The sequence below is a fragment of the Temnothorax longispinosus genome, chromosome 11, assembly GCF_030848805.1.
Source record: "Temnothorax longispinosus isolate EJ_2023e chromosome 11, Tlon_JGU_v1, whole genome shotgun sequence".
NCBI classification, from domain to species: domain Eukaryota; kingdom Metazoa; phylum Arthropoda; class Insecta; order Hymenoptera; family Formicidae; genus Temnothorax; species Temnothorax longispinosus.
The window spans coordinates 18,304,731-18,331,200 of record NC_092368.1 but is presented as its reverse complement, the minus strand read 5'-3'; the positions used below and the strand labels follow the sequence as shown (position 1 = coordinate 18,331,200).

At 39.8% G+C, this 26,470-nt stretch overlaps 5 protein-coding genes across 5 annotated transcripts in view; 3 read left to right on the top strand and 2 right to left on the bottom strand.

Annotated features, from left to right (window-relative positions):
- Positions 1-21,028, bottom strand: part of Adsl (adenylosuccinate lyase) — a 22,197-nt gene extending 1,169 nt beyond the window's left edge. Inside the window, exons 1-5 of the mRNA XM_071793833.1 lie at positions 20,783-21,028; positions 1,567-1,770; positions 1,117-1,399; positions 748-899; positions 208-606 (exon numbers count right to left, since the gene is read on the bottom strand). Coding sequence (XP_071649934.1) covers positions 208-606; positions 748-899; positions 1,117-1,399; positions 1,567-1,770; positions 20,783-20,938 — 1,194 coding nt within the window. The 5' untranslated portion in view covers positions 20,939-21,028. The remainder of the gene's footprint in view (positions 1-207; positions 607-747; positions 900-1,116; positions 1,400-1,566; positions 1,771-20,782) is intronic.
- Positions 1,805-4,920, top strand: Ssk (smooth septate junction protein snakeskin). Its single transcript, XM_071793837.1, has 4 exons — positions 1,805-2,127; positions 3,598-3,804; positions 4,094-4,213; positions 4,438-4,920. Exons 1-4 carry the CDS (start codon positions 2,077-2,079, stop codon positions 4,537-4,539), a joined length of 480 nt encoding a protein of 159 aa, XP_071649938.1. The 5' UTR covers positions 1,805-2,076; the 3' UTR covers positions 4,540-4,920.
- LOC139822223 (uncharacterized) lies at positions 7,903-12,401 on the top strand. Its single transcript, XM_071793835.1, has 4 exons — positions 7,903-8,264; positions 8,959-9,172; positions 9,663-9,848; positions 11,211-12,401. Exons 2-4 carry the CDS (start codon positions 9,080-9,082, stop codon positions 11,433-11,435), a joined length of 504 nt encoding a protein of 167 aa, XP_071649936.1. The 5' UTR covers positions 7,903-8,264; positions 8,959-9,079; the 3' UTR covers positions 11,436-12,401.
- Positions 13,583-17,425, top strand: LOC139822220 (uncharacterized). The gene is made up of 13 exons (XM_071793832.1): positions 13,583-13,755; positions 13,852-13,963; positions 14,238-14,456; positions 14,672-14,865; positions 14,928-15,091; positions 15,321-15,441; positions 15,776-16,102; positions 16,241-16,333; positions 16,414-16,489; positions 16,574-16,657; positions 16,745-16,846; positions 17,126-17,212; positions 17,284-17,425. Exons 1-13 carry the CDS (start codon positions 13,598-13,600, stop codon positions 17,359-17,361), a joined length of 1,815 nt encoding a protein of 604 aa, XP_071649933.1. The 5' UTR covers positions 13,583-13,597; the 3' UTR covers positions 17,362-17,425.
- LOC139822219 (uncharacterized) lies at positions 17,690-26,470 on the bottom strand. Its single transcript, XM_071793831.1, has 5 exons — positions 26,326-26,470; positions 24,961-25,168; positions 23,536-24,014; positions 22,875-23,075; positions 17,690-19,569 (listed from the first exon to the last, which is right to left on the bottom strand). Exons 2-5 carry the CDS (start codon positions 25,166-25,168, stop codon positions 18,424-18,426), a joined length of 2,034 nt encoding a protein of 677 aa, XP_071649932.1. The 5' UTR covers positions 26,326-26,470; the 3' UTR covers positions 17,690-18,423.

Below are 26,470 nucleotides of genomic sequence, written 5' to 3'. Positions count from 1 at the left end.
ATCTATAATATTCTTTAAATCATTAAAGTCACAAAGAATTACGTCAAATATACGATTGATTATAAAATCAACTGAAGATCAAAATTTCACATTTTGATTGATTGAAATCAGTTATTCATAATTCAATATTCATTGACTAGATATTCTCGATTTAAATAAATAATGAAAATTATTCTCCAAAAATATCTAATAAAGTGCATTTCACACCTGTCTATCGCCACCAGTCTTCACCATAGCCATGATCACATTCTCCGACGACATGAAAGGCAATTCCTGTGCCACATGCCTGGTGATGACCTTGGGATAAACGACTAATCCCTCCGTGATATTCTGGAGAGTCATCAGAATCGTGTCGGCCGACAGGTAGGCTTCCGCCAGGGCGAGTCGGCGATTCGCCGAGTCGTCCAACGTTCGTTCCATCCACTGGACCGCCGCGGTATGGAGGACGTCGTTCACGAGAACCATCAGGTGACGTGCCACGCTGCAACATCTCTCGGAGCGCATCGGATTCCGCTTGTAGGGCATCGCGCTGGAGCCTATCTGTGTACTCTCGAAGGGCTCCTCGATCTCCTTCATGTTAGCGAGAAGACGAAGATCCGTGCAAATCTAAGGAAATTAGAAAGGGAAAGATTAATTCGAGACCGAGTGATTTCTTCGCAGTGGAAGAAATAGATGTTTAAAGATGGGTCCCATATTAAAACCGCCACGGTTGTATAACTGGCACGGATGCAATCAATTCGGGCTCACCTTGTGAACGCTCGCGCCGAGTGAACTCAAAACGTTCAAACATTCGATGTCAACTTTCCTGCTGTAGGTCTGTCCGGTGACGGCGTAGTACTTCTCGAAACCGGCCATCTTAGTCACGAGAGCGTCCAATTGCTTCACCTTTTTCTCATCGCCTATTGATGTAATGAAATTTGAAAATTACACATCACCTACACGCCTGTTACATTTACTTTTTACAATTTCTAGACATCTAATCGTAATTATTTTTCTAGGAGCTAATAAATCGTTCTTTAATGAAGATCATCTAAAAAATCATCTCAATATCATGTTTCACAAACTTATTTTTCCTGGTAAAAATCAACGGGTTACAGAAAGGCTAAACGGACCGACCGTTAAAGAGCTGAAGGAAAGACGCTTGGGTGCCGGTAGTGCCTTTAACGCCGCGGAATTTCAGATCGTTCCTGGCGCGACGGATAGCTCTCTCGTCCATCACCAAGTCCTGCAGCCATAGCGTCGCTCTTTTTCCGACCGTCGTCAGTTGCGCGGGCTGAAGATGAGTGAAGCCCAAAGTGGGCAGACTGCGATACTCGTGAGCGAATTTCGCGAGGCGCTGGATTACGCTGGCTAGCTTCGGAAGCAGTATGTCGAAACCTTGGCGAAGCAGCAGGAGGTCCTTCAAGAAGAGATAACGTTAACAAATTAGATAACTACCAATTAGTTGAGCGAAAACACATGGAAAGGTGTGGCAATCGGTTATCAGTAATTAAAAATATAATTATATCTTGCTAGCAAGATAAATGAAAGAGAATATTTTTATGACAGAGTTAACGGGAGGTATACCGTGTTATCGCCCACATAACAGCTGGTCGCACCAAGATGGATGATGGGCGCAGCCAGGGGACACTGTTTGCCGAATACGTGAACGTGGGCCATCACATCGTGCCTCGTCAACCTTTCCTCCTTGGCGGCGGCTTCGAAGTCGATGTCGTCCACGTGTGCCTCCATTTCGGCGATCTGCTCCGGCTTGATCGCCAGGCCGAGCTCCTGAAAAATCGTCGATAAACATTTCTAGGTGACACCGTCTAGAAATCCGCTATTGCGAAAATGAAGAAGTACAACGTGATAATTTTACGATGCGTCCAGTTGAAATTATCATTTAGATAAGATTTAGATCGCGCATGTGCAGCTGTCCTCTACGATTCTTATCCCCTTTTCAACGTACTCTCCCGTATCATCTGATTAGATAAAGAGGGCTTGGTTCCGCTTCGGAATCATCAAAACCTCGGCGCAAGTTTCATTTTGTTACGTGCGTTTTCACGGCGAGAAGAAGGTGCCGATAAGTCTGCAAGCATGGTTTCCCTGCAGACTATTGCGAGTATAGTGATCAAAGTGCTAAAGTTGGTGAGAAGATTTTGGTTTTCGTATATCGTAATCGTGAAAAGTGTATATCTAACAGAAAAAAAAGAGAAAGAAAATTTCGATAGAGTATCCCATAACGAGACGATATCTTCTTCTTATCAATTCTGACAAATTCTTGATTTGAAATAAAACCCAGTGTATAAAATTTTGAACAATTCAAAATATAGAAATTTTCAGTAATTAATTTGTAAATAAATATTATCATCTTTTTTCTTTATTTAATTTTGAACGGCTATTTTTTAAAAAGATTTTATATCGAGATTTATTTGCAGGCATTCTTTGAATTGTTAATCGGATATTCACCAATACAAAAAACTTATCAAATTGAGCGATCAACAAGTTTCGACGAGCTTCACGATCAATTTGATAAATTTCTTCTTCGCTATGTAAAGTGTAAAAGCGGGTATTTTTGTCTTGTGATATGACATACGCAGAGATAAAATAGTCTGAGATTAAAACCTCGGGTCCAATTAAATATCGAAAAGAATAAAATGCTAACGAGGTAATAAAACTTCGGCACAGGAAACGTAGTTTCAATGTGACGCATGTCGTAAATTGTTTAATTAACGCGGTCAATGTATTCGATTAATCATAAAAAGGCGTAGACTGAAAAAGATCATCGTACACTCATTCAAGGGACATTCTTACGAGACGTATGAATCATTCTATTGCCCTTATCGGCGTGCGATAACGCATGTTGTTTAGCAAGCGATACGCTACGTTGCCGTCGTTTTTAGTGCGTGGAACTACAGAGTGTCCCAGAAAATCTATAGCGATAATAAGATTCTATCACATCTTGAGACAATTTTTTCCTTCGATTAATTCTTCCATAAAATTTTAAATTTTCGACATCAATCTTTCGGGAAGGGGGGCCTTAAAATAAGAGTTTCTTGTTCACATAAATATAAAACTACGTTTACTTAAAAAGTGAGTTTTTATCACTCACATATCTTCCTAAAACTTAGTTTCCCTAGACTTTTATTCGTTTCTAACGTTTCAAAACATTTCTGGTTATATAATTAGAAAAGTAAATTTATTTTAAACTTGGACAATATTACTTCACTATATCATTACATAAGTTTCTGGGACATTCCACACACTTGTAAATACCCAAGCAAGATTAACACTATTAACAGCAGAATATTGCGGCAGATTGGCACCAACTGGGTTCGCATTAAGCTCATATTCTGCCAGCGAAGAGTACCGACATAATCTAGCAGCAAATGCCAGCAGAATCTGTCATTTCGTAATCATTGAAATAATATTCGATTTTATTTATGAATGAAAATGGCAGATTCTATTCGATTTCTGCAGTTAATCTGTTCTTATTCTATTATAGCATATTCTGTTACATTTTTCCTAACAGTCTATTAATACAATTTGCAGCAGATGTTTACGACAAACCTCTGGCTATCTGTGTATATATTTTGAAAATTCGTCTATTTGCCGCAGGTTATCAACCTCATCATCATCATCCTGTACCGTACAGGATACGGCGGTGAGTTTCTAGGCGTAGGTGGAACTTGGAACTTGAACGAGGACAAGAATCCCGATGCCGAGATTGTCGCTTCCGGCGTGTTTGTCGGGTTCTTCATCTACACGAGCGTCGTCCTCATCAGCTACTGTTTTGGCAATACCGACCATAAAAAGACTCTAGTTGTAAGTGTTTTACTCTTTTCACTTGACTGAGGATGCGACGGATTTCGATTGAATAGTTCATGTTAAATATAGTGAAAACGAAGTATTGCATCATATATCGCACATTCAATTCCAAAGATTTAAATGGCATTTTTTATATAAGACATATCAGAACTTTCTGATAAATATCGAATGTACATTTTTTTTCTTTATCCAAAGGTAGTGTTACATCATGCAAAATTATGTGAAAGTTCAACAATCTTAAACAATTTTGAAACAATTTAATCAAAACGTGTCATCTTCATTACAGGAAATCATCATGAATTTCGTCGGGACTTTCATGTTTGTTGCCGTGGGCGGAACGGCCCTTCATTACTGGCATGGTTATCAACCTGAGCAGAAATTCGTATATGATGCGCCAGAGAGGCAGGTAAGTCGAATTAACTTATAAGGTAAAATTATTTTTAAAAAATGACTGAAAAGTTAAAAGCTGTTGGCGTAAATTTCCAGATAGTTATTATAATAAACATCCGTTTTATTAGAAAAACAAATTTGCTGAAATCTGTCTTATAAAATACGTTTACCATTTTATTTCTCCACTAAAATCAGCGACCAACTGCGTCGTATTAAACCGCAAAAATTCTGTAATTCCAGATTGGCTTGGCTGTGGGCTCGTTGTGCGTTTTAGAAGGCGCAGCGTACCTGATGGACTTAATATTAAGTTTCCTCCATTACGCTAAGGATGAATTTCAATAGAAGGGAAAGTATTGCGAGATAAACATCGTTTTAATAGCGACAATATTTTACGAAAAACTTCCGTTTCATTCCCATCAACTCATGTTACAATATACTAGCAATATACGCTAAGAAGTAGAAGTTTTCATGTATTAAAACTCTATTACGATTAAATTCGATTATGTCTCTGGGTATATTGTTAGTCACGTTTCTGTACGGAGGTTTCTCTCTTCGCGGAAAACGCAAGTAACCTTGTTCTTCTTCGAGGAGAGACAAAGTTTCCCCATTATGCGTTTTTATACATATTTATTCATACAGACATATACTTTCCATTGAAAATACATGTAACGTATACGAAATAAAGTTTATTACAAAATTTGTAATAAAACGGCTTAAAATACATTTTTTCGTGCATGTTTAAATCTTCGTTACAGCAATACTCCTCAGTTATTATTATTTATATCTTATAAATAAACATTTATAGACTTTTTTCAAGATAGCATTTTTAGGTATCTTCGCGTTGCGACGCCTATGAAAATTTGTTTCTCCTTGACATGTCCGTTACATTTTTCCGCGTTTAACGACCGATAATACATATCGGGCGATTATTATGCGCGTGCCCTCCTTTACTTAACGAGGCTCAATCGCGGAAACGAAAGAAATGCGGAGGAAGAAACGTAGACGGTGTGACGAAAAATATGACTCACGCCCTTTTCGAGGCAAACACAGCTCCGTAACGTTCCACCGGATGATTTCATCTAGGGCCCTTTAAGATCCCGTCGTGCGCACCAATTAATCTACTTGACCTGGCGATCGTCGCGGATGACCGGCGCGATTACACACCCACCCACGAGCCGGGCACGTAATCACGTTAATTACGGAGGTCACGCCTAATTTGACTAAGTTGTAAACCTAGTATATAACAGGATAAATATCCCTTGAATAAGAATAAGCTACTTACTGAGAGAAGAGAAAAAGGTGCTGAAAATTAACTAAGATCTTAAATTTAAATATCTCTTTCTTTTATTCTTATTTTATTATTCGAAATTGCATTCCACATATTTGCATAATCGAAGGTAATACTCTGTTTATTTACTAGGTAGAATTTGAAAAAAAATTTCATTTCGTTTAAAGAATTTTATAGAATTTTTAACACCAAAACAAAGCTTTTAAGATCATTTAAACTTTTTTTTTTTCATAAAATATGACTTCAAGAATCAACTCCTACGATATTGGACAGTATTTAAAAAACAATCTGTTAAGTATGCAATACAGAACTTCAGAATTGAATTTGTTAGAGTTTTTCTGCTATCCTGCAAATCTTCAATAACACCACTATCGCGTAATTAACTTGCATTATTTTCATTACTAAAGACGGAATAAAAGACAATTAAATCTAAAGACATAAGCATGTCTATAGACGATCTTCTGTCTCTTCCGGTTTACGTATCCCGTGCCATTGTAAGTCTGAAAACTCTAAAGTAGTCTAAAGAACAAGTCAATACGATAAAAAAAAAACTGACGTTATGCGTATTGTCGGCAGATAAATTACTACTTCAGCATTTGTATGCCCGTCGAAAAGTAACCGTGCAATCGCATACGCTTCGTAAATGTTTCATTGAGGACGAGTTGACATAGATACCCAGTAATCGCGATGTATGGAAAGTCAGAGATTGCAGCTCGTCGTGCAACATTCTACCATAGATCGATACCACGACGATTCGTTTCTGGCAATGTTGGCTAAAGTGAGTATAGCCTGCAAAAGCTACAAGTTGAAGTCGTATATACTCTTTTGTAATAACCTTCTTTTTATAGACAACGCAAATACCGAGAAGCGAAAAAGAAGCTAATTTAGCGGAAATTTGCGAGCTGGTTTCAATTCTAGATGAAGAGTACATTAATTTACATTAATCAATTAATTCTAAATTAATTTATAAATTATTTAAAATTTTCCCTTAACGTTTCGTCTTTATTAGCGCGTGTAACAATTCTTGAGAAATTAATTTTTCATACGCAACACGCTGATAAAACATGACGAAATGATGCATTGATACACAATTGCTTAGATATATTCGTTAATTCGAATTAATTGATGAAGTTCGATGTAATTAAAAATCATAATAACATTAACGTTTTTCAATCATTGCGCGCTTCAGTCGTATCTCATGGATATTCTACTTGTCGCGCTCCGAATAAAGAGTCTAATCAATTACAGTGCAGCAAAATGTTCTAGTAATCCGGAATGTTTGGTAATCACGAGAGGTAAAAATAACTGCGTCGCCATAATTATGCGAAGCAGCAATAAGCGCGCGTTCGCGTGTAATGCGATAGCGAGCCTTTTCGATACGCACGCCAGGCAGGCAGGCAGCCCGCAGAATTACGTGTGTCCTTGCACCGCTGCAACGTCAAAATATAACGTCATGAAATAGGATCGAGTGCGTTTCCAGCGAAGGAAGTCGCTCTCGCGGAAATTCATTGTGAATTTTATAGCTCGCGCTGTATTTGTTATCGTGTGCAACTGCGTTTCGATATAGTAACATGAGTATGGTCAGTTAAAAAATGGACGGCAAAGCTGAATCGTTAAAAATCGAGAGTACTAACACGAAGAATATATTTCAAAAATTGAAAAAAAAAGAATAGAGAAGATTGTTTAAATAACGAGCGATTATTTCACGCTCTGTTTCTACCAGCTTCAGTCTGGAACTCCCTGATGTTTCGTTAAAAATCAATTGGTATACGAATTTTATACGAATTAAAGAGCCTGTTCATGATTAAATCACTACAGGAAGCTGGAGCGAAGATTTCTCAATGAGCCTGACTTACAACGCACCGTCATTACGCACGTTCAATCGATGACGTAACAGGGCGTGCACGAAAAGAAGAAAATACTTGGCGCGCGCCCGTGACACATCGGCGGTATACGGAACAAATATTTTAGGCAGGCAAAAACGCGGCCGGAAATCTGGCGATGTGGAACGCTACCATGCGTGAAGGAGCCCCGACCTCCTTGCGTTTCCTTTGCCAAATAAACGTCTTAGAGAGGTGTGACATTTTTTTAAAAAATCCATTTAAGAAAGCCCGACGCCGATACCAAGTTGGGAAAAGAGAAAGGGCCCGGTCGCGACAGCGCAACGCGACAACATGTTTACCGAAAGTCAGTTGGTGATCTTCGGCGCGAGACGAGCGAAAGCTAACAGCGTCGCTGGCTAGGGCCTAGTAGTATCGGAAACGTCGATTCCATCGGCGGCGACCGCACGCCCAAGGCGCGTACGACCTGCTCGTAAGCGTGGGACTCGATCGTAACGCCGATGTACTTCGCCTGCGCGCGCGCGGGGAGTCGTAAAGCTATCGTAAAGTGTCGCGTATATTCGCCGTACGTTCTCCGCGTTTCAGTCCGAGCTGCACCGCTGCACGACGCGGGCACGGCACGTTCCCTCTTCCTCCAACGACTACGACGCACGCGCCGCGACGCGCAACGATCCGCGCGCGTTATTAAACCTCGCGCTTCCGACGATCGGCCGCGTGCGGTGAAGAGTGAAGAGTGAAGAGTGAAGTCTCCGGACTTGGAAGTATAGAAGATAACAGAGAAAGAAAATAGAACGCGACGCATTCCTGACGGTCCAAGACTTCGTTTGACGCAGCTCGACTCGTGTTTCTCGTGTAGCAGACACTCGAAGTGAAATCGCGGGTATCGCTCTGGCGAGGCGATAGGAGGTGACGGTACACGTGGACGGAGCGCGTGTCAGGTGAATCAATGGACGGAGTATTTGTTATTCAGCGTACTCTCTCTGCGCGCGGTCTGAGGCCCATTTAGATACAACGAGTTTTCAGCCGCGGAGGCCACGACTCGTGACGTAACTCCGTATTCATTCCCATAAAAAAAAAAAGGAAAAAATTAGACGAGTGGAATCCATTTTCCGAAGTTACGAAACACGTCGTAGAGGAATGCGCCGTATTAATGTCGCACTTTGTTCCTCTACGAAGAAGATAAACTATTATACACCTGAAATATATGTAAAGCTGAGTTATCTTTATCGCGCTTAATTACTTATTTTATGCTATATGTTAATGTTCGTTTTTGCGACACTCCCTAAGTGTCGAGGAGTGTCATTACTTTTTATTACTACTACTTCAATTACTATATAAATACTTTACATTTAATTACTCTAACACCTTAATTTAATTAACTTATTTTAATATCCTACCGGAATCATTTAGTGCCAGATATCGCGATATTCAGCGATTTGCGATTTTAATATAATTTACGACGCATTTCGTTAAGGAAAATCGACCTGGAATGGACGGAAAACACAGTGAAATATCTTATCGCGCAAATAATCCGTGCTATAGTCTTTTGCGTCGTATACACCGCGCCTTCGACCCTCCGATTTACGTGCGGCTCCCCTAAGGACGATGTCTATCGCGCGTTTCTCGTTTTAGGGTCGCTAAGACCGAGGGGTAGAGTTGGCACGCACAGGGAAGAAAGAATCGATCGTCATCAAATCGAACTGAAAAATCCTTCAAACTGGGCGACGGAAGAGGAAAACATCGAAGGGTAAGAATGGCGGACGAACCGCAGCAAAGTCAGCAGCCGACTACCAAAAGACACAAGATTCTAAGTCACCTACCCATCGCCCTTAAAGTGCTCGAAGTGGTGAGTACCTTTTTAATTTAATTCGAATAGAGAGTAGCGCAACAAATATCTTGAGTTAAATAACATTTTGTTATTTTTAACTGCCATATCGAAATTTATTATTTTAAACAGTATTATTTTAAATATTGAGTATTAGGAGCAGCGGCGACTTGTAAAAATGATTAAAAATGATTCAAATTGACACTACGAATTTAACAGTGCAGCGCGCTTCGTATACCGTTGTTGAAATTTTCGCGCGAAACTTCGATAAATACGATAAAGTATCGATTTAACTGGCGGGAATCGCAATTTTCATCGAGGTTTCCGTGTTTTAATTCTTGATTTCTTGGTTCGTATCTCGACTCTTGATCTACATAACACGACGACGTATTTTCCTTCTCATTCGTCATGCATCACTCGTCCTATATTATTCTTCATTATTTCGATCGCCGTCCAACGTAGATAGCTGTTCAAAACACTTTTTCTTACGTTTTAATACGTTTCAATGCAGATACTGGCCATTTTTGCGATCGGTCTGGCGGTGGACCCGATGAACTCGTTCCAGCGCGTTTTCAACAGGCCGCGATTCAAGCTGGACGACGCAGCTACGATCTACGTCACGATCGCCGGCTATATTCTCATCAATGCGCTCTTCATCATCAGCCACATGCTGGGCGATCGCGTGCCGAAACGAACGGTAATGCCTCTCCTCTATGAAACATAACTCCTCATTACAATTTAAGTAACATATACTTTAAACTTCTGCGCCTCGCCCTTGTGGCGCATTTGCCATCCGCGGCCTCCTCGCAAAGAAGAAACTTGAGTTTATACCGATTTATACTCCCCGCATCCTCGTGCATGCGAGGTATAAGAGTAAAAGACTATAAGATGATTCCAAGGATGATCTTTACAATTCTAAATATTTCAGCATTTTTTATTAGGAGAGCAGAGATCGATTTTGAATTAATTGTGCGAAATTTCCGTAGATGAGATTTGAAAATGATTCAATTCAACATTCGCTCCGCACACGTCGGATTTTCTTTCCTTTATAAAGAATAATTTTCAAAAAATAAATATCCACGAGGAAAATATGTAGCACGTACTTGTGTTAATTGAATTTTTTTGAGGAATATTCTTTCGCCAATTTTCTGCAGGCGTTCTCGCGAAGATTAACAACCGATGCTGTAAACACATCCTTGTTGCATTATTACTGTAAACATGTGTCCTCGTTATATTATGTTCATAGCGAAGAACGCCACACAGGCCGCGACTAGATACCTAGTCATTTGTACAACTGAGTCATTACGGCGGCCTGCGGCGCGGTGTGTGCGTTAATTAGCAGACGCATCAAGGCCTCGTTGCGCGAGGCACGCTACACTTCGAATGTTGTTTTACGTTTTACACGCCGTTTAAGAATGTGTCGCCGAGCGAAAATCGCAACGAGATCGGACACATTATCGCGATACGTGTCGCTCGTGAATCATTACGAACTTTTCAACTGTGCAAATCTCGTTACGTATGCGCTATGCGCCGACATGTTGTATTATAGCATGCATAATCGATGGCATTTGCGGCCGTTATCTTGAACAAACAACGAAAAAATATCTCAGCCTCGTAACCGCAGACGCGATCGAGGATAAATAATAACAAGCTTTTCTGATGTGCGTAATTCGATTTGATGATTAATTAAATCGCGATGTTATAAAAAAAAAATTAATAAATTCTCGCATTAATATAACTCAGAAGTGAAAAACGTAGTACATTTCAGGGATTGGCGTGAAAAGTAATATCTTTTCTTCAGTTTGAATGACTAAGCTAAAGTTTCTTGTTAAACTTACTAAAAGAAAGTTGGCTAAATTGCCGAGAGTTGTCAGGATTTGCAAATAATCGCGAAATTAAATTTCCAGCGTCATGCTGGCGCATCTGCGTGCGCGTCCTCCGGTTTATTTCCGCCGGTAATTAAAAAGTAAACATAGAGCGAGTCGCCCCGGAGTTTCTCGTCACGCTAACGTCAAATGCAAATCGTGCATTTAATTCACGTTTAATTGACCTGTTACAGTTGCTGATGTTCGCGGCCGTAGGCGCGTTCATGCACGTGGTGGCCGGAAGCTTGATGGTCCACAATTGGCGCCAGATGAACGGTCCTTACTATTACGTGCACAACAATGAGATCCATCCCAGCAAGCAGTACATGGACATGCTTGTATCAGCGGCCGTGTTTACATTAGTGAACGCAGCGGTATTTGTCGCGGAAATTATCGCCATTATAAGATACGCGGCGTGAATACGTTCTTCTCGCGAGAAGAAAGTCCGTTGATCCAAACGAGTTGAAGGACTCGCGAGTGTCACCAAAGCTATGGATAGTCCATTTTAAAACAGACAAAAGAAAAAAAAAGTAAAAGATTTTAATCTCTTAATGTTTATTGTAATTATTATTATAAGCAGTGTTTCACCAAGCTTTCTGAAATTTACATCAACGACCGTCAACTTGATGCTTGAATATTTTATAAATCAAGAAATTAAAAAAATTAAAGATAAAAAAAGATTATATTTGTTGAATTGTCACGGTTTCAATATTGTCTATTGCAAGGAAAGATATGTGGTGAAATGAATTGTAAACTCTTTTAAAAGTATTATTTTTTTGGTAAAATTACCGAACACATTCATATAAAGTCATATTAGACGTAGTAATGATATAATATTATATTTGTTATCACAGTAGTAGCATGTAAGGTCGTGTATATGCGTGTAATTATCGTTAGAAAAGATTTAGCAATTAGTACAATTAGTATAGTTACAGTAATTATTTAGTAACGAGACCAACTGCGAAATTGCAATCTTCGCGCACAACAGCTGCGATTGCCGAAACATTCTTTGCTACATGGATAAAAAAAATATCCATTCGCGTACAAATCCGTCCATTTTTGTACCTAAAGCGTTTTATTTCTACAAAATGTTGCAATATACGAACTATAAGCTATGTTTTTAAGTGTGGAATCAAAAGGATCTCTTTCTACGTATTTTATATTTAACGGTAACTTATCTGTGTTTCTTTATACATCTTTCTATATGTAAATTATGTCTATTTATCAGGTTGCAGCTGATAAATTTGAAATTTGCAGCAACATTGATAAGGATGCACATGCGAAATCTGTTCATTAAAGTTTCATGCTCTATATGTATTTTCTTTTTTATCAAATGCTTGTATTTTGTATAAAAATAAAATAAATATAAAGGTGTAAAGATTAAAGTTTATTGAATATTTATCATATTTCATCGAAACATGGAGAATAATTTTTGGATGTCTCTTAACGTGCGTTTTACATGCAGACGATATAAAAAAGATGTTATAAAATCGAAATATCAATTGTAATAAAATTTGTAAAAATGTTCTTGAATGAAAGAGGATATAAAGAAAAATCTAGTAAAAAATGGGAAAGCATATATGTCATTCTTTCTCTTCTCCATGCTTCTTGAAGTTAGTCATTCTATAGCGTGACAATGATTTTAATCGAGGAAACAAAAATATGCAAAACATGTCCTTGTAAATGTCAAAAAGTTTGAAATAGAATCTTTTCACGTGTGCGTATATGTTAGCACTCGTTTTACGTTATATGTTATGTCGTGACATAATGTCATATGTTATATAATATTACTACGTTGAATATCCGTGAAGGGCAAAATGGTAAGAAGCAAAGCGGGAAAGAACAAAGCGGAGAGGGTGAAATTACCAGAAATAAATATGCATGATTTAAACCAGCAGAAGCTGTTGCAGCACAAAACCAGCAGATGCGTATCAGTGATAATCAAGCCGCTGAGGATATTTCAATTCGTGCGTATTAGAAATCTTATTATTTCATTCAATTGCTTGAATGAAATAATTAATATCAGAAAAATATCAGAATGGATAATCTTTCGCGCTATAAAATTTTCTCCCTCGCGACAGTTTGCGGTGCTGCTAGTGTTCGCGTTCACGATCTACATGATCGTTATGGATCCTATGCCGATAAGCGCCCTCGCCTGCATCCTCCTGATTGTCCTATCAGGCGTATACGTTTTCGTCTTAGCCGTCGAGTTGATCAGTCACTTTGCCGGGGGCGCCTTGCACGTTATTCCGGTAACTTACGCCGCACTGTGCGCATTACTGTTCAGTGAAATCAGAATCACGTAAAAAGAAATACCGCTTGAAGCTTGATGTCTTTAAAATTTTAAGCGTCTTTTAAGAACGCAGACCAAACGCATTCAAGAACACATTTACCAAAACGTGATACATCAACAAATTGAATAAAAGAATATTTATTGCGCGCATTGTATTTATTATTAATAAATGTTAATAATAATTTTATAAAGTGTGTAGTGTTTTCTGATTTCATTGAAAAGGAAATAAATATATTTATTATTATTAATTACGAGTAGAAATATTTTTCTTCTGTATAAATCTTTCAGATGGGCATATTCTCCTTTCTTGGCTTCATATTTTTCGGGGTTGCCGGGATTTTAATGATTTTTAACGCCTATACACAACTCGTGGTGCAAATAACGGCGATGGCACTGTGTCTATTGGCAGCGCTGTTATTCTTGATTGACATCACGATGGTACTCGCGTGAGTCTCGACCTTAAATCTTCGAGATAGAGATGGGCGCGAGGCAAAGACCCAGAGAGATAGAATTATAATATAATAAAAGCATACGTTTTCCAGATTTTGGAAAAGAAGATGCACGGCCTGTAAACGATGTTGTGATAATAGCGCGCCGGAACTTTTGCCGCACAAAAACGAAGAACCAAAGAAAGAGATTTCACCAGAAATCGAAGTGAGTACTCGTGGAGACAAACGTAAAATTAAAACATTTCGTTCTATAGATCACAGAATTTAAATTTAATCAAAATTTAATCAAATTAAAAAAATTTTTTTATTAATTTAATTAAATTATTTTATTTTTACGCATATAAATTCTAAGAAATAATTTGATTTCTCGGAGGCGACCTTCGCGTATCGAATAAATTTATCTCAACTTCGCAGTACCGTAAATTAAAAGTCACTTACCGTTTTATATTCTAATTCATATCTCTCGAGTATAAATGCAGATAATGAGGCACGATGTAACGACCAGCCTGAGTGACGTCAGAGTACCCCGCGAACTGGAGAACGCGAACGTCGCAATCCCCGATCACTGTTACCGCAAAGTCGAGAACGCCCGACGGCGAGAGTACGTCGATTGTCCTACCTGTGTGCCGTCGTTATGCAATCTCGGCGAGGCCCAAATTCAAACGGAAACGAAAAAGGTGTCCGTCGTGGAAATTCAAGTGAGTCGGATTCAAGCGTTATTTCCAACTCTTATCAACTTAGATTTTTTTTCTTTTTACCCAAAAATAAATCTGCCTGTGAGAAATTTTAATTGAGGAAAAGAGATGTCCCGGGGCCGTACTTTGTATTTGTCGTGATTTGTTGGAAAAGAACCTCCTGCGTTTGTTGTCTACCTTTTCTTAAATCCGTACGCATGTTTTCCGGACGAGATCAGACTCCGAGCGCGGTCACGAAGGAGACGCCGATGCAGACGTTGAGCAAATGCGAGTTCTGTCACCAACAAATACAACTCCCCGTCGAAGGGGCTGGCGTGCCCGGTGCGCATTGTTTCCAGCAACCGTCATCGCAATGGAGTTACCCCGCCGTCGTGCAGTTCGTTCGCGGAGGGGGCGTGCCGTGTTGCCCCGGGTAATTTTCTAGTTTTTATATCCAGGAAATCTCTGGAAAGAGTGACACGGATCCTCCCGCAGATGCAAATGCGGAACGGACGCGGCACAGACGCAGCAGCAGCAACAGCAACCGCAGGAATCAACGCAGCAAAAACCAGAGCAAAAACGTACGGGATGGCTGACGCCAAAAGTGAAGTCAAATCCTAGCAAAACGTTGACGAGTGAGACAACACAGCAGGTTGCGAGTAAATCTGATACATCATACGGAATTGTGTGGAATTCTTATTGTTCAGAGTCAGAGATGTGATGAAAAGTTGTTGCTTCAAAGAGCGGAGCGACTTTTTTTTAATAACCACCTGTCTTGAGCGATTTCCAGCCCAATTTACTCTGTCTCATTCATGCAATAATTCAGATCTGACTCTGAATTTCGCGCGGTGACATTACTGTCGTTTACGAATAATTGTCGCCTTAAAGGTACCGAAAATGAAAACAACGACAATGTTACGAGCTTGATGAAGACCCAACCAATCACCACGTATACCGTCGCTGCATTTTATGATTCGGATAAGAAAATGCAGACCGTACCGGATATTGTGTATGTGTGGCATAAATTTATACGACAATCTTTGAAAACAATTACTCTATCCGAAAGTAATTAACCCCTAAACGTAAAAGAAAGATTTTTGATGACATTCTTCCAACACCTTCAATGAAATTCTTTTCTATCTTTTGGATCATCTCTAAAGAAAATTGAAGGCTATCTTTCGATAGTATTTAATTTAAAATTAAATAATTTCTTAATTATTTAAATATTTTTGCGAAATTTATTGTTATTATCGTCTAATAGTTAAAATAAAAAAATATACGTAACAAAGGTCTAAATTAAAAGTTGAAAACTACGATTTATACTACAGTCCAATTAATCTTAGCTACAAACGAAAAATGGATACAACAAAGATAAAGAAGGGGGCGAAGCCGACAAGCGAAGACGATGATCGAAACTTCGCGGAAGAAACTATAATGAAGATCGCGAAAACTAAAAGGCCCGAGACAGTCGAAGAGGCGATCTTTGAGCATGTAATGAAAAGAAGGAACGAGGACAACGCGAAAGAAAGCGAAGAAAAGCAGACAATCGGAGTGAGCGAGAAGATCGAAAGAAGCAAAGGAGGAGGAGAACACGGCGCTAGAATCTATCAAGAATTTATGCGCGCGGACCAAGGAAGCGTAGCAAACTCGGAGGAGCCGTCGATGCACACGTAGGCGCTATCATTTTACATAACGCGATATACGATAATCGATTCAGCCATGCGTCTCGTATACGCATAGTTGAATCGACTGTCGTTGCACGGTCTGATGAAACGAATGATTCAATATACGGGAAATGATCGTTTTAGGGGCGGAACGTTAATCACGCCGCTGAGCAGCAGGACGAAACCTCGAACATTGTTGCATTTAAAGTCGAACAAAGTGGATCCAATCAAGAACGCGTAAGCAATCAAAAGCCCTCGTAAACGCGATAATAACTTCGACGCGAGCTTGTAATTTACGAACTTCACTTGCCATTTAGAAATACATCCGATGAAGATTGCACCCTCGAAAAGGTAGCATTGAGGACGGCACTTGACAACCAGGCCGCTCAAGAAGTATAGAAATGTTTCTGTTATTAACCTATCAAGTTCCGGAAAGTAAATTCCAGCACGGCATCTCAATCTTTATTCCTGTTCTAGAGCGAGCATCCAACAAGGGCTGGATCGCCGAATCCTATAATTGATCAGTTGAACGATGCTTGTTCGCTCTGTAGACGACAGAAGGTGATTTTGAAGCGACAATACTATAATCTCACTATTCTAAACATTTCTCGAGTCTTTGCTTCGTACTACCTCAATCGCACTTTTCAGATCTTAACGCCAACTTCGGACAATTCCAGATGCTACATCGTCTTTAAGGATAAAAGGGGGAAATACTTTTGTGAATTTTGCGCCCCGCTGGACAGTAAAAAGGTAAATAACTCTATTCCTACTACGAATTGACTAAACACATACACAGGCGAGTGTTTGCCTAATATAAAATTTATTTCTACTTGAACCGAAAAAAAATTTTGATTTTTTTTCCGGTCCAAGTAGAAATAAATTTTATATTAGGAAAAAAAATTTTTTGATTTTTTTTTTTTTCGATAAAAAAATTATTTGCGTGCAGCTTGCTAAATAAAATCATAGTTTGGGAAAAGGGCAAACAAATTTAACTAAATAGATTCGATTAAAACTATTTAATGACTTCAGATAACAAGCAGGCTCGAAGGCACGGATTTAAGAAAGTTACGGTGTACCAATTGTCGATTGCATTTCCGTGATCGAGGCGTCAGAACTGTAAGTGTCGATATAATGGTTCCATAAAAGATCGTTAAAGTTCGATGACCAGAAATAATTTCCATTCGCAGAATGTTAAACCGAAATCGGACACTTGCCCGAGATGTGGTCGATCGCAAAGACACGCGGCTTCTCCCTCCTCCACGTAAATAGGTTGCCATTAAAACTTACAGATACATCGCGGCGATATCGCGCGTGTCACAACCGGAAACGTCGACCGTGATCGCTTCGTTAAAAATCTTTATTCCTTACAATAATAGTCATTAGGAACGGCGATTAAGGAACACACAGAATACTCGTCCTCGCGCGGAACATGCTGAGAAAAAAATAAGCAGCGCTGATCGCGTTGTTGATTATTTAGCTGTAACTTAATGTGTAAGATAATACTATCGGAAGAACATGATTCATACTTCTTTGCGACATTCCTCATGAAACATGATGTACTCAATTGCCGCCAAATTGCGGCGGGATGCGCGTCGCTCCGTAATCTGGTGTAAACATTATTTAAATGTAGCGCTAGCTTTGTCGATTTATTGTCGATTTTATCATTTATCTTTCGTCTTCGGTTTTGTATTCTTAAAATATAGCGTGATTTCTCGGATGTGGCTTGTTTAATTTCTCGGGAGATCTCGGATCTCTCTTCTCTCACTCCAAGCGCGTGACGATAACAAAAAATATGGCAATAAAAAATCTAAAACCCATTAAAAACTACGCGATTAGAAAATACACGTGGGTGGTCTTCTTAATCTCACTTTCAAAATAAATATAGTAAATATTTAAACGCGAGACACTTAATCCAATATAAATTTGCACGCAAACGTGCCTTGCAAGCGAGCCGCTATTTAAATCGCTATTAGATCGTTAAAAAATAGATACTGCCAACGATTATACGTGGTTTCAAAAAAAAAAGGTAAGATGGCATTGATAAAATGCTATAAAATAAAAAAAATTGCGCGAGTCATATTGAGCTGTAGGTTGAGAAAACTGTGATGAGTTTAACACTTACACTAAAAAAAAAAAATTTTGTGCTACTTACTAGCTACCTACTACTAACTCTTTGGCAGCAAGGTCACTAATTAAAAACGAAAAATGTGTCTAATGAATGCCCCATTAGTAAACATAAATAAACATAAAAACGCCGCTGTTCTCTATAAAACCTACGTAAAGTCTCAAAAGTGAGGAACGAAAAGAGGGGCGGAAAGGAAGAAAAATTACAGCTGGGCGCGAACGGTTTCCTGCTTCAAGATCGGCCTGGGGCGTTTCTCGTCGTTCCCGTCGAGCGGGAAAAAGCAGGACGTCGCGTTTTCCGCGTTCGTGCAGATCGGCGTGAAGTTCAAAAGAAGAGGCGAGTAATTCTGCGCTGCGTAGCCCGACGCGGCGGGTTTGTTGATCATACGCGACGTCGCGTCGTTGCTTCCCGTTGCTTTCAGGACTCCAGCGCGCCAGAATTCGTAGTCGCTGCCGAGCTTCTCGCCGACCTGGACCGGGCTCGGATCCGTCGACGCGATCGATCCGTGGACGCCGATCTGCTCGTTGCGCCCGAACGACCGACACTCGTAGCCGTCGCGAGCGTGATGGGAGACGAGCGAGGATTGCGGATAAGCTACTACGTCCTTGGAATAGAGATAAGTCGGCGGCTGCTGCAGCAGCACGTAACACGGATAATTCTGATAGCGAACGGCCGCGATCGGCCGGGTCTGATCGGCCACTTTGTTGGCCAAGAAATTGTAATAGGTCGGGCAATTCGAGACGCTGGAATCGCCCGAGTATTGGTATCCGTTGAGCAAGGGAGGCTGCGACATGGGATACGTCGTGCCGTTCTCCCAATCGCGCGGCGACTTGCTCGGCATTTTATCCAGAAACAAGCTCTCATCCGAGGTCTTCGGGCTGCCGGAACTCGTAGGCGAGTTGGGCAACGGCGGCACCAGATTCGAGTTCCACATGTCGAAGTTGGGAAAGCTGTCCGCGTCCTTCTTCCGTTGCGTCTTGTCCTGGAAATGGTAATACCCGTTCAGCGGCTGCACGTTGTCGTTGATGTCCATGAACACCATCTGCGGCTTCTTGTCGTCGCCATCCAGCGAGGAATCGTCCATGGACGACATGGCCAGCATAGTGGAATAGCGGGTGGTGTTGCAGTTGCGATTGATGGACTTGCTGAACGGTCCGCCGTCGGTCTTGCCGCCGTTGCCGCCGTTGCCGCCGTTTGGCGGGCAGATCGGCGGAATTTGCTTACGGCCGCGATTAGAATCGTTCGGCGTCGGCGGTGCCGGCGGCGTGGACGCGGCCTTCTTGGACTGCAGGTACTTCCGCGTGATCTGCACGTCGCCCTTGTCGTCGACCGTGCCACGATCTTCGTACTAACGACACGGCACGATATTACGATTCATGCGAAGAAGATATTAGATATGTACCGATTCGCCGATTCGATTGACATAATCCCGAAGCAATACAAAAATATCTAATGGAGAATATGCTGGATTTTCCATAGATATAGATAGTATAAATATATACGAAATATTTTTTTTTTTTCACAAAAGAAAAACGTGATAGAAATAATACAGAAAAAGAGCAGAAATATTTGACTTTAAATTAATTGATAACTATTGTCAGTGTAATCGAAGCGTGAATAAATGTCTGCCAGAATACGAAGAGAGAGGTGTTATCATCGTGAAAATCATCTGTGAGATATTTTCTGTCTTTTTCATCGTAAAATGTTATGTATAATACAGTGAAATAACGTCATATTGGAATGTGCACTTCATTGTTTCATAATTTCCTGAAAGTCTCGTAGTTCATTGATATCAAGATCCAAATCTGGACGCATTTCAACGCCACTCATTAGATTGTAATTAATCATAATTCTCTTATGTTAAAAATGATACGCAAATAACCTTCGTGGACCGAGATAACTGTGTTTTCGAAATGTAGCGCGTCAATCGATAAGATGTGTGGCAATATAACGTGGTAAAAATAAGTTTCGTAATCTTCTCGCGAAGCCTACTTGCCGTATACTTGTTTCCCGCGGACGATCGAAATTTTTCCGCTCAGAAATGCCCAACGCGCGAATCTCTTATTCACAGAATCCGCAGGAGTTACGAAATGTAAGTTAAACCACGTTTGTATTCCGTCAAACGTAGCGTGACACGTGTCTAATTTCAACCAACTGTGTACACTGTAAAAAAATTTTGTAAAATTACAACTATTATAGTGGGTAATTTTGAGACCCACTATATAATAGGTGTAAATTTCCACACATCTTTAATTTGTGTAATTGTAATACAAAATTACTTTTTCCTTCCAAACTAATTTTTTTAAATTACAACTATTATAGTGGGTCTCAAAATTACCCACTATAATAGTTGAAATTTTACAAAATTTTTTTACAGTGTAAATATAAATTTCGTTGTTTACGAGAAGAAAGGTTCGCTCGCAAATACTACACGATCTAGTTCTTATGTCTACGAGCAATGTCAACAATACAGTACAAAATTAGTGTTCCTTATTGTGGGGACTCTATACAGAACAGAGAGACAGACACAGACCGGTAGGCTTGTGTTTGGAGCCACGTACCATTTCAGCCTTGGCCAGATAAACCCAGAGCCTGCGCCACGTGCCGAACTTGTTCTGGTCGCTGAAATTGTAGCGCATCTCCTTCGAGGCGTACCGGGTCGATAGAGGGCTGCGATAGTCGCAATGATCGTCGCTCGGCACTTTCGAGGCACTCATGGTTGATCGACGAGAGAGAGCAAGAGAAACCGTCTGACACGACCGCGTGAATGAAACTACGCGCGATCAGCTGATACCTCGCCATCTGGCCGAGTCGCCGAGACCGAGGGCGATTGATTAAAATACAGCGTACGAGCGCGCCTCGTCTTGGAAAGCACGCGAACCTGCTGCAAACGGGTCGCCGTTCAGCTCCGCCGATGCTCCAGCAACGAATAAACCCGGAGACGAATTAACTTATGATATAAGGCCCGGTGTTCATAGTCAGATCTTATATTTAAGATCGTCTTAAGTCTGATCGCAAGCAGTCTTAAGACTCCGTCCGACTATGAATAACCGCCCATTAAGGACGTTCTCTCGTCCTTATACTAGAGAAAATCGATTTTCTTAGGATTTTCTTGAAACTGTGAATATACATTAATTTAGGTGTGCTTTATGCGTGGTATAAATTGCAGTACCTCTTCCGGTATAAAAAATAAAGATACTGAGCCTCAAAGTTACAAAAAAAAATTTTTTAATTTAATTTTTTTTAGTTTTGGCATTTTTTCCTTATAGAACTCGACGAGAGGAGCAACTTTGGTCGCCTCTTGGCCAACCGTATCTCTTACCGTTTGGCCTGGAAAACCTTTTCATTAAGGCCATTGCACGTAACAAAGTTTTAGTCATAATTGTAAGGCCGTAAGAAAATAGACCAATCACACTCGATTATTCTTCGAGCTCAAGGAGAATAATCGACTGTGATTGGTCTATTTTCTTACGGCCTTACGATTATGACTAAAACTTTGTTACGTGCAATGGCCTTTAGTAAAAGTTGAAACTTTGAGGCTCAGTATCTTGATTTTTTATACCGGAAGAGATACTGAAATTTATACCACGCATAAAGCACACCTAAATTAACGTATATTCACAGTTTCAAGAAAATCCTAAGAAAATCGATTTTCTCTAGTATAAGGACGAGAGAACGTCCTTAATTACATGAATGAACTCAATAAACGCGACGACGAATGAACGCGGCAACGAGTAAACGAAGCGACAAATAAACCCAATAACGAATGAATGCAAGCAATGAATGAACGCAGCAACAAATTAACAATGAAATTATTGCTACATTGCGATATTTACTGGCTGCGTTCCGATATTCACTGTCAGTACTGAAAATCTATATTTTTCTGTATTTTACGTCACGTATACTATAGATTTTCAGTACTGACAGTGAATATCGGAATATAGTAACACTATAGTGCTGATGTTTGGCTGCAGCCTCTTCAGACAAATAAAAAAAGAAGAAAAAATTTACTCTGACGCTAAACATGAATCTATCTTAAATATATAGGCGTTAATTCAGAGTTTACGTCAAATTGCATGATTTCACAGGTATATGTTTTATACAATCTAAATTGAACAGTCCCAAAAAAGAAATAAAATTAAGTGAAAATACGCAGGATATAATTCAAACTAGATATTTCGGAGCTGACTAAACTACGATAACAATACATTTTATAAGACTTTTATTTCAAATCTTTCACCTGTTAATTGGACTTTGTTCCGCAGAAATTCATCGTTCCAGCACTTTAATCAAGGCAATAACAATAATATGCGCATCCCAATATGACGTACAATTCAACGAAAAAAAGAAAAATTCTATAAATCTTATCATAATTCATTATTGTCTCTCTTCGTTCTTACAACTTAAATTGAAGCAATGCAAAAGAATTTATATCAAATTATAATTGTAAGAAACTTAAAAGAAATCATGACTATTTTGAAAATTATCACACACGTAATAAAAATAATAATTAATTTTCAAATAAAAATCGGTCGAAAAAGCAGACTCGCAAAATTGGAGTAGAATTCAGTGCTTCAATTTCGATCGTTGAAATCTGATATCATTTTTGTTCATTGGAAAAATAAAAGTTATAATTATAAATTTCCTGCTCACCACATTAGAAGGATTCCAATCGACACGCGCCCATTCGACATGTACATCGTTGCATTTGAAGAGCCTTTCAGGCCTCAATTTTCGTCTCGCCAAGGCTGCGTTGCGATGCGATTTGAAGGAAACTATAGCATAGGCCGCGTCATGATTCGGAAATCGATAGATAGATACGTACTCGATATCCCATGCTGACGCATAAATCACCTAATTGCATAATAAAAAAAAAACAACAAATTAACGTTTTCAGAATAAGAATTAATCGAGTAAACATGCGTGTATTACTTTAGAAATTACGATATTACGTAATAATACATTCAGTATGAAAAAAGGAATAAAAAGTGAAACCTACTTTTCAAAGCAATCTTTATATCTTTGGAGAAGTTACTAAAAAAAAATATACAACTTCCACAAAAAACTTTAATTATTTATAATGTTACTTATCCACTTTATATGATCTGCAATTCACGTCAAATAAGACAGAATTGTAATTATAATTTCATGTGCCACGCAAAACAGAAAGCATTTGAACAATATACACATGCGTGCACGCGCATTAAAATATGCACATCAAAATAAACGGCATATAAAATTATAAATATATAAATAAAATTATATTCTGATATTCGACGTAAATTATAATAATAAAAGACGACTAAAGGCTTACTCTGACGACTTCTTCCGACCCGATATGCCACGGTAGAGGACCGACGTAGAGCTTGCATTTGTTGACGCTCGCGAGGACACGTATCTTCCTGCCCGGCGAGATCTCGTACTCGTCCAGCTCGGCGATGGCGCGCGCCGCGTCCTCCGGGTTTGTATACATGATGAAGCAATATCCCCTCGTCAGCTCGGCCATGTCGACCATCAGCCGAATTTGAAAGACCTCGCCGACCATTTTGAACAACGGGTACAGGGTGTCCTCGTAGATCGTCTTCGGGATCCGGCCGACGAAGATCTCGCACTCTATGCCGGGGGTCGGCCCGCTCCAGCGCATCGGCTGGATGCTGAGGATCCTCTGTCCGTTGATCTGCGTGGAGGCCAGCTTGTGCTCGTGCAGAAGCCGAAGGACGTTCTTGTGCGTTTGCAATTGCCGTCGTAAAGCGGGACACATAAGCGACGGCTTCACGTTGATCCTCTCACTTCCTGTATAGACATTATTGAAGATATAAATGTAATATATTAGTAGTACATATATATAGAGATATAAACTTTAATAGAAGAGAATATTGACTTCTTTTTACGTTAAAGAAATATTTGTTGTTGAGAGATATCCGGAGAACCATATCAATTCATAGGCATAAATATATGCAACCATTATCTTAGAAATTAGTAATATTGTTTAAAAACAATGGAAAAAAAATGAGTTTTCGATAACAATGCAATTATTGCTTTTGAGATTAAAATGTAATAAATTTAGATATCTTAGAAACGCACAAATATAAAAAAATAACTTGAATGACAACAATTCCTTTTTTCTTTCATAATGAGATATGAAACGGCTTGTACAATGTGTTGAATAGGCGATTCTCTTGTGTTGCGGTACGATGTACTAATAATAAATACTGCGTCACTGTATCTATGGAGAAACGTTGCTCGAACTAACGCACATTATTGTACATTGTACATACTCGTTCATGAAATACTATTCTGGAAGGCACATTTTAATTCGACCGAGTCTATATAATGAAAAACACTTCGAATGAAGAACCAATGAAGAACGAAAGAAACGTCGACCAGAAATGCGAAAACAGTGTAAATACTTGTATATCAAAAATGCATTCGACATGTTTCTAGAAACAAGCGGATCTTCCTTTTCCTCCGTCGATTTTTCATTACTTTCCCTTCGACCTGGCAGTTCGCAATTGTAACAATTTCAGAATATCATTACCTTGTTAATTTACAATGACATAAAACACACATCTGGTTTGTCTGAAAATGATCTGTTTTTATTAACAAACGCTATCTCCTAGTGTCTCTAGTGCCCCAGGCGTGTGTTTATAAATATTCCGTGCGAATAAAAAGCACGCGCTCTCTAATTAACGTAGACGAAAAAAAAGAAGAAGAACAAAGCAGCACATCCTCGACTTACCGTTGTCGAAATTTTCCAGGTCCAGGGACGCCTCCTGTTCCACGATGCCCACGGCATTCTCGATATCGGCGACGGAGAACTGCGGCCAGGACGCGATTTCCTCGCTCTTCGCGTTCTTCATCCGCCGAAGCTCGCGCTTTTCTTCCTTCCTGCCGCCTCTCCTCCGGTTACTTCCTTTGCGGCCCTCCCTTGATTTAGTGCTCTCCATCTTCACACACAATCCCGATCAATATAAATCGATATATCAGCTGCTTCAGAACGATCTCGATATATACATATATGCATACGTATGTATATGTATATATGCTTATGTATAAACGTACATATGCATAATATAATTGTTCTGCGCGCGCGTCGATGCGGGGCCGCGTGATGATTGTAAATCGATTTATTTGTCGCGATGCGAGGAACCGGAGGAACTGATCCTGCCCGGCCAGCCCGGCGAGAAGACGAGCCGGATAAGCCCGATTATGCGCTCGTCGAGGTGGGACAAAATAAATTCGGATGTATCGGGATTGGCGGACAATTTAGCGTGGAAGGGATAGAATTTGCCTTCGTCTCCCGTCCCGTCCTTCCTCATCGCCCGCGCCCCGCGGCACTTCGCTATTTCGCTTCCACCGGCTCCCAGGGGGAACGTAGGGGTACGATCGCCGGCCGGCGGCTCGACTTTCATCTGTCAATCGCGTCGCCACGTCGGGATTTCAGATTCCACGGGCCACACACACACACACACACACACGCGCGCCACCAAACAATCGGTATTATTGTGTGCCACGTGCCTGTGTGTATATCGGCGACACGCACGTGCGTTGCAATTACGTAGTAGCTTCTAATCCAAATAGATCCGGAAGGTTCGGGGAAACTGGTGAAACGATGTTACGCCATTATGACTTCTAAGGAGATTGTTTATACGTATAAAAAATGTAACTTTATATGTATGTCTTGTTAGCTAATGATATTCAATCGCGAACTGTACTAACGAAATACTAAAGATAAAAGTATCCTACTTCTTCATGAACTGTGAATAGTTGTCAACATTTTTTTCTTTTATGTTATTATTTATATAGGTACATATATTCTATCTAGAGGTCAATCATAATCATTGATATTATGTAATATGTGTTTTAATACTTTATATTTGTTTTATGTGTCTATCGTAATTTTATATTTCTCATTACTTTTCATCGCTCACTCTTATCGCTCGGGAATATTTGTGAATGTAATATATAACTCTCTTTTCTCTCTCTCTCTCTCTCTCTCTCTCTCTCTCTCTCTCTCTCTCTCTCTCTCTCTCTCTCTCTCTCTCTCTCTCTCTCTCTCTCTCTCTCAATTATTAAAGTACATTCTACTTTAAAATTTATATACTTCTATTTGTCCGAAATTGTCTCTTTTATATTTAGATAAATGAAATTTCTATGAAGTTGTTCTATGAAACGCGGTGCGCTGCTCATTTTCTTCGAGAGATTCAAATCGCCTCGTCTTTTCTCGCGAATGAGGAGATTCAAATCGC

What these genes read in the sequence shown, in the direction of transcription:
- LOC139822219 (XM_071793831.1), bottom strand. Translation starts at nt 25,168, where the DNA reads ATGGAGAGCACTAAATCAAGGGAGGGCCGCAAAGGAAGTAACCGGAGG. An exon ending in CCTGGAAAATTTCGACAACG is followed by an intron (nt 24,015 to 24,960) that starts GTAAGTCGAGGA and finishes ATGTCTATACAG; the next exon opens with GAAGTGAGAGGATCAACGTG. An exon ending in GGTCGGAAGAAGTCGTCAGA is followed by an intron (nt 23,076 to 23,535) that starts GTAAGCCTTTAG and finishes TTATGCAATTAG; the next exon opens with GTGATTTATGCGTCAGCATG.
- LOC139822223 (XM_071793835.1), top strand. Translation starts at nt 9,080, where the DNA reads ATGGCGGACGAACCGCAGCAAAGTCAGCAGCCGACTACCAAAAGACAC. An exon ending in CCCTTAAAGTGCTCGAAGTG is followed by an intron (nt 9,173 to 9,662) that starts GTGAGTACCTTT and finishes GTTTCAATGCAG; the next exon opens with ATACTGGCCATTTTTGCGAT. An exon ending in ATCGCGTGCCGAAACGAACG is followed by an intron (nt 9,849 to 11,210) that starts GTAATGCCTCTC and finishes GACCTGTTACAG; the next exon opens with TTGCTGATGTTCGCGGCCGT.
- Ssk (XM_071793837.1), top strand. Translation starts at nt 2,077, where the DNA reads ATGGTTTCCCTGCAGACTATTGCGAGTATAGTGATCAAAGTGCTAAAG. An exon ending in ACCATAAAAAGACTCTAGTT is followed by an intron (nt 3,805 to 4,093) that starts GTAAGTGTTTTA and finishes TCTTCATTACAG; the next exon opens with GAAATCATCATGAATTTCGT. An exon ending in ATGATGCGCCAGAGAGGCAG is followed by an intron (nt 4,214 to 4,437) that starts GTAAGTCGAATT and finishes CTGTAATTCCAG; the next exon opens with ATTGGCTTGGCTGTGGGCTC.
- LOC139822220 (XM_071793832.1), top strand. Translation starts at nt 13,598, where the DNA reads ATGGGCATATTCTCCTTTCTTGGCTTCATATTTTTCGGGGTTGCCGGG. An exon ending in AGATTTCACCAGAAATCGAA is followed by an intron (nt 13,964 to 14,237) that starts GTGAGTACTCGT and finishes GTATAAATGCAG; the next exon opens with ATAATGAGGCACGATGTAAC. An exon ending in TGTCCGTCGTGGAAATTCAA is followed by an intron (nt 14,457 to 14,671) that starts GTGAGTCGGATT and finishes GGACGAGATCAG; the next exon opens with ACTCCGAGCGCGGTCACGAA.